The 7387-nt window shown below is 34.0% G+C and overlaps 1 protein-coding gene across 1 annotated transcript; it reads left to right on the top strand.

Annotated features, from left to right (window-relative positions):
• Positions 1-722: 722 nt before the first annotated feature.
• Positions 723-1855, top strand: LOC149012893 (defensin J1-2-like). Its single transcript, XM_089159013.1, has 2 exons — positions 723-850; positions 1407-1855. The coding sequence occupies exons 1-2, from the start codon at positions 787-789 to the stop codon at positions 1574-1576; spliced, it is 234 nt and encodes a 77-aa protein (XP_089015139.1). The 5' UTR covers positions 723-786; the 3' UTR covers positions 1577-1855.
• The last annotated feature ends 5532 nt before the right edge of the window (positions 1856-7387 follow it).

Consider the following 7387-nt stretch of genomic DNA (forward strand, 5'->3'; position numbering starts at 1 on the left):
TGCTGGGTTGGGGAAACGAATTTTATGTCCAAAATCAGGGCAGAGAGAATAGGATTGGATTTTCTAAGTCAAATCCAACCCTTCCACTTTAGAGTCACTAGTTATTCCTCGTTAGTAAGAAACTATGGGTGTCACTTGTGCCAACTTTATATTTCTATCATATCTACTAAATTGTTAGGTAGCCACTAGCTTCAGTGCTGTTAACTATATGACTGAAGTTAGCGTTCGATGCTCTTTCGGTAATTGGATTGGCATGGCAAGATATACAAAAAATTAAAATTCAGAAACAATTTCACATTGCATATGAAAAAGTGGATTCTGATACGCTTTACAGTTTATAAAACTTTCTTTTCAACATCCCTAGAATATGCCTGGCCCAGCCTATAAACGAAAAAAATAAACAATAATTTTGTCACCGAAAGAATGAGTCATTGATGAATTGATGTTTCATCTACGAAGTATAGTACTGAGACACAATCTGTGCTGTTGGATCTTGATGGATCTCGTCGGTAGAAGTGTCTGTGACAAGTGGGAAGAGGAAACTAGACAAATCCAGAAAAAGAAGCATGATCAAGGTGCAACAAATTCAAAAGATGCAGACAAAGTTGTTTATAGAAAAGGAATGAATAATCGATTGACAGCACAAAAGGAAAAAGCTAGCGCGTCAAGGGTTTAGACATATTCTAAAGTTCTTCCAAGGGCTATATAAACAGTAGCATGGTTGCTTTGTTCATTACATCCCTGATTTTCAAGTTTGCTCAATACAGTTCTCTCTTTCTCGCATCAATGGAGGGCAGCAAGCGTCTGTTTTCAGCACTCTTCGTTCTCATGCTGCTGCTTGTGGCAACTGGTTCGTCTCTTTCTCTTTCTTTCTTCTTTTACTACATTCCATTTTTGTTCTACCATTTGTACATAATGGTTGTAGTTATGGCATGGCCTAGCTCATGACACTAACAGACGAATGAGTCATCGTTAAATCCAGACATAACCGACACCCAAGAACCCTAGTAGGTACCTTCACATCCAAAATAGAGAATTTTTAGTGTTCTTGGGCGTGAATCAACACGACCGATTCACCAGTCTAATTCCTTATTCAAGGAATCCTGGAAGCTACCCTCTTATTACTACGTCTTTATGAACTAAAGGGAAAACAGAAGAGTGGAGTATATATTTTTTTTATAATTATTCATCGCTTTAAACAAGGTTTCTGTCACAAGTTGGGTTTCATCTGATTTTCCAGTCCAGTAATGAGATTTGTCTAGTTTTGATTTTTGAAAAAAAAGCTGCCTTTTAAAACCACTAAAATTTTGATCATCTTTCATATCATATAATAAAACTATGCAACTTCTGTGTATATAGAGGATTCTTGAATTTAGACTAAGAAGTGTATGTTTTGTTGGTAGAAGAGATGGGACCAAGAGTTGCAGAGGCAAGAACTTGTGAGTCGCAGAGCCGTCGGTTCAAGGGATTGTGCTTCCGAAAGAGCAACTGTGGAGCTGTTTGCCAGACAGAGGGATTCCATGGGGGTCATTGCCGAGGCTTCCGTAGAAGATGCTTCTGCACTAAGCATTGTTAGTGATCGAGATTTTAATACAGAGGTTATCAACCTAAAATAGTTTTCTTAAACCAATAAAATATTTGAACCTTCCAGTGTCCCTATGAATAAAAATCCATGCACTGTTTGCGCATGATGTTTTTTGTCTGTTGTGTCATTCAGAGTTACTATGTCAGCCCATGGTTTGTATACCTGTGGTTTGTAGAGTGAAATTTTTGTTTTAGTGAGAACTTTATCTTCCATTAATGTTTGTTGACATGTCTCTCCTTTCTCTCCATGTTGAATGAAATTTGATTGTTTTCAGAGCTCCGTGGCTACAACTAAATTAATGACACTATATATACTTAAAATTTGACACATTCACTTGACTTCTAAACCTATTTTTGAGTGTTGAACCCGTCCAAAATCCAAATTAACTATGGGTCACTTGTGCAACTTTATATTTCTACCATATCTATTGTGAAAGTAGGTACTTCAAAGTCCAAATTATTAGGCACTTAGCCAGTAGCTTCAGTGCTGTTAATTAACTGTATTACTGAAGTTAGCTTTCGATGCTCTTTCGATAATTGGATTGGCAAAGCAAGATATACAAGTATACAGACAGAAAATTAAAATTCAGAAACAATTTTGCATTTCCCAGATCAAAAGTTGTTCACATTGACATATGAAAGTGGATTCTGATATGATTTTACTTTCTTTCCAACATGCATCCATAGAATATGCCTAGCCCCACCTATAAAAGAAAAAAATAAGCAATAATATTGCCAGCGTAAGAATGAATCATTGATGTTTCATCTACAAAGTATGGTACTGAGTTACAATGTGTGCTGTTGGATCTTGATGGATCTCGTCGGTAGAAGGATCTGTATCAAGTAGGAAGAGGAAACTAGACAATTCTAGAAAAGGAAGCATGATTTTGGTGCAACAAATTCAAAAGATGCAAGAAAAGTAGCTTTGCTGAACAGGAATGAATACTCCATTGACAGCCAAGAGAAGAAAAAAAAAAAGAGTTTTTTTATTTGGAGTAAAGCTAGTGATCACTTACTATTATTATGTTATAAATTACATGACACTCACTTAAAAAATTACAAGTTACTCACGGTTAATTTTTTTTGTTAAATGACAGGTAAAACCGTAAAATTAACTAAATGCCCTTACCCTTATTTAAGTAATTTAAAATTCTTATTATCCAAATGTCATTTGCATAGTAAAATTACCGTAATACCCTTAGGTGGGTGAAGATATTCTCTCTTCACGCATCTTCTTCCTATCCCTCGTCAGAAACCTCCCATTACCGCTAGAAACCACCAAATCCCCTCCCCTACCTGAGACAACCGCTCCCTTTGCCGCCATTTCCCCTGCCAGAGTCTTCTTAGATATTAAAACAAATTTTGAGGCAGAATTGGAGGCTCTCATTCACAGCTTAAGATGGGTAAGGCACTTACAGTTCCCTAAGGTTTTGGGTGGAAAGTGACTTAATGGAAGTGGTGGTTCTTATTCAATAGAAGAAAACACCTTGGTAAATTTTATAACATTGGAGAGACTTACAGTCATATTTGATGGCAATAGAATAGAAGGTGTCACATTGCTACAAAGAAACTAATATGGTGACAAATTTTTGGGCAAATTCGGCGGCAAGGCTGGAAACCTCTTCTATTAATACTCCTTGCTCCACTACAATTCTTAGAGAACTGGAGTTGGATGCCTCTAGATGTCCTAGATATTGATTCTGATGTTTCAAGTGTTATCACATGTGAGTAGAAATCAGGAAAGAACAGTGTCTTGGGTGCAACTGTTGTTGCGGGTTTGTGAGTTTGGTTTCTTTTGAGGTACTAATTGTTATCCGTTACGTGATGGTTATTTTTCTATTTCACTTAATAAAATGATCCTTTTAGCCCAAAAAAAAATCCATTTTTGTTGTACCATTTAGTTCAGAATAGTGGCAGTTATGGCATAGACTAGCTCATGACACATAGATGAATAAGTCATGGTTGATTCCAGACAAAACCGACACCCAAGAACCCTAGTAGGTACCTTCACATCGAAAATAGAGAATTTTTAGGGTTCTTGGGCGTGAATCAACCCCACCAGAATGATTACTTTTGAGATTACCCCAGGATAGTGGGAACCCGGGAAAAAGCAATCTTATTCCTTTGTTCCAGAAATCCTGGAAGCTACCCTCTTATCAATACATCTTTGAATTAAAGGCTAAACATACGAGTTGAGTTTATATTTTTCTGGTAATTATTATTCATCACTTTAAAGATGGTTTCTTGCACAAGTTGGGTTTCATTTGATTACCGGTCCAGTAATGAGATAGGTTTTGTTTTAATCCAAAAAGCTGCCGTTTAAAACCACTAAAATTTTGATCATCTTTCATATCATATAATAAACTATGCAACTTTTGTACATACAGAGGATTCTTGAATTTTGATTAAGAAGTGTATGTTTTGTTGTAGAAGAGATGGGGCAACAGGGTGCAGAGGCAAGAACTTGTGAGTGATGGTTCGACGTGTTGTGCTTAGCTATAAAGAACGCCTGTGGAGCTATTTGCTGGATAGAGATATGATTTTGGGTTGGGGGGCGTTGCCTAGTTTTATGTAGAAGATGTTTTTGCACTGTTAGTGAAGAAGATTTCATGAAAAGATTGTCAATCTTATCAATGGTTTTTCATAAGCTAATAAAATCTTTGAACCTTTTGGTGTACGTGCCTATGAATAAAAATCCACGCACTGTGTGTGCATCACATTTTGTCTATCGTGTCATTTAGAGGTACTTTGTTTACCCCATGGTTTGTTTTCCTATGGTTTGTAGAGTGGAATTTTTGTTTTAGTGAGAACTTTATCTTCCAATATTTGTGGACATGTCCTCTCCTTTCTCTCCAAGTTGAATGAAATTTGATAGTTTTCAGGGTTGTAAATGACACCCTCTATATATACTTCAAATTTGACATATTCATATAATTTTTAAAGCTATTTTTAAGTGTTAAAAGGAAAATATGTTGGGACTCATTAAAGGAATATGTAAAAATGATGCTTACTTATATTAATTGGTAACTTTGCATTTATGTGATTTTAAAGGTTAAGCAAGCCAAATATCAAAGATTAGTTCAGTTATATCATGGATCCTCTAGAGAAAATTAATGTTGTGATTCAGGGAGGAAACTGCACAATAAATTAAAGAAAGCAATATACAATTTCATTATTTCTATCAAATATTGATAGACCCACATGGCATCAATAATTAGTGATTTTTATTTTTTTATTTTTAATTTTTTGAAAAAAAAACCATAAAGTAAACTTGTAAATAAAATCATCCAATAAGAGAATTTATAAATTTAATTATGTCAATTCAGTATTAAAGTATCTGGGTAGGACCTCATTTGTCTTACTATCCTTACATAAGACACAATTACCACTATACTAAAAACACACCCATTTATAACTATAATAAAATAAAATAAAAAAAATACACATCCTCCTCAACGAATGTGGAAAAGAAAATTCAAATTTCAGAACCCATGTCAAGAGTCCACTATCCCAGTATCCCACCAACCCAAAAAGAAAAAATCATATACATTATTACATTTTGCAGTTGAAAATGTTGACTAACTTTCACCCAAAGTATGAAAAAGTGATCCCATTATGCTTTATGTTTATCTTTTTCTTTTAAAGGCGACAACACGTTTTTGTTTCCTTTCTTTTTCCTTCGCAGTAGAGATTTTCTATACTATACGTAAGACGGTAAGACCACGCCTGCCTTATTCCCATAAAAACATACTCTATGCTTTTCTTAATCATCTTAGGGTTGCATGGCCACTTGGCCAGCCTATAAAAGAAAGAGCATAACAACTGACTTCATATCAATGACTCAGTCATATCCACTCTCACTATATCGAGAATTCAATTAAAAGAAGAAAGGAATAAAAGAGCTAATGTAGGGAGGGGTTTAGGGTCAATTAAAACCATTAGAACCTCTGGGATACCCACCGTCGGATGGTTTTTAGGCTTGTTAGAATGACCATTTCATGGTGCTGATTGACTGGTTACATGCTCCTCAAACGTTATGATATAGCCATATAGGCAGGTTAATTATTTCTCTCTAAACCAAACCACCAATGTCCATTGTAAAGAAATTAATGTGGTATATATCACTAACAAAAACTCTTAATATATAAACAAGAGGTAGGTAGCTCATCTCTTCAATGTTAATCCTTCTAGGAATTCTCACTTTCACAGGCATCAATGGAGAGCAACAACGATCAGTTTTCAGCACTGTTCATTCTCATGCTGCTTCTCATGGGCCATGAAGTGTGTGTAATTTTTCTGGCGTTATGTCCCGCTGCTTCATCTAGGGTACTTTGTTTACCTATTTGGTTGCGTAGCATTGTGTTTGTGATTGATACTTCTGTGTTATTTGATGAAACCATGCAGGTTTTGATACAGAAAAGTTGTTTCCTTTGTCCAGTTATGTGGCTGGTATTATCAATGTTTTTCTCTTCTATATATGAAAAGATATTTTTATCCAAAGATCAAAGTGCATTTTACTTATTCTTTTTTGGGAAAATTACTTGATTAACTGCTTTTAAATTTTTCCTTACAAAAATAGCCACTCAATGTTTTACTTTATAAAATTAATTAAAACTGAATTTGCAATTACAAAACTAGCCAAAATAGTATTTTTTTTCCACCTCTTTGGACATTTTTACCCTTAAAATTGACCATATCGGCATAGGGGTGAAAATATCCAAAGGGTATAAAAAAAATAATGAATTTTTCCTTTTGGACAAAATAGTGATTTTCTCACTCGATGTGATTAGTTTTAGGTAAAAAAATATCCAAAGAGGTGAAAAATCAATATTTTTGCTAGTTTTGTAAATGCGTTTTAGCTAATTTTGTAAAGTGAAACATTGAGTGGTTATTTTTGTAAGAGGAAACCTAAAAGCAACTAATCATGTAATTTTCCCTTCTTTTTTTTTGGATAAATATCACCTACCTCTCCTTTTAGTTGACCAAAGAGCAATTGGACCCTTCTTTGTTGGAAAATATTACTTACCTCCCATTTTACCTGACAAATGTATCAAACATGCACCTCCCTCTGTTAGCTTTTTTCAGTTAAATTTAATTCTTACCACTAAATATTTTTCTAAAACCCCAAATTGCTTTTTGGTTGAAAACATATTTTAGTTTAAACCTAAATTACTCTCTATTGCCCAAATAGTTAATACCCTAAATTGCCGTCAATTAAAATTATTGTTAAAACTCAAAATACACTCAATTACCTTAATGCCTAAACCCAAATTATCTTCAATTAATTTTATTATTAAAAACCAAAAATACCACTTTTTTATTTTATGAAACAAATAAGAGAAATAAAGAAACCAAAGGATCGATTTGGTCAAATTTGTAATAAAAATAAAAGTTCTTTATTAAATTCTCAAACAATCCCAATACAAGAATCTCAAAAAAAACCTAACTAATCAGAATCTTGATACATAATCCCAACAAGTTGAGGAACTTAGGAAGAAAATCATCAGCAAAAACAACATAAATAAATACAACACAAAAAAAAATGTTGCAAATTCACTATGAAGACAGGGTGAGAGACCTTCACACTAGAGAGATACTTGAAACCACTATTTTCCAAAATAGTTGTAAACAAAGACCCTTAAGAAGAATGTTTACATTAAAGGATAAAGTTAATTCTGAGTGTTTTGAATTTTAACAAGGGTTTAATTGAGAATAATTTAGGGTTTAAATTAAAACATGTTTTCAGCCAAGGGTAGTTTGAGATTTTTAAAAAAAATATTTAACTATAAAATCAGAAAGAGAT

The sequence above is a fragment of the Hakea prostrata genome, chromosome 6 (assembly GCF_041222555.1).
Source record: "Hakea prostrata isolate BN-2017 chromosome 6, UWA_Hpros_2, whole genome shotgun sequence".
NCBI lineage: Eukaryota > Viridiplantae > Streptophyta > Magnoliopsida > Proteales > Proteaceae > Hakea > Hakea prostrata.

Bases quoted from the DNA above. Each gene is read 5' to 3' on its own strand.
- LOC149012893 (XM_089159013.1), top strand. From the start codon at position 787: ATGGAGGGCAGCAAGCGTCTGTTTTCAGCACTCTTCGTTCTCATGCTG. The intron at 851-1,406 runs GTTCGTCTCTTT...TGTTGGTAGAAG, and splicing joins GCTGCTGCTTGTGGCAACTG to AGATGGGACCAAGAGTTGCA.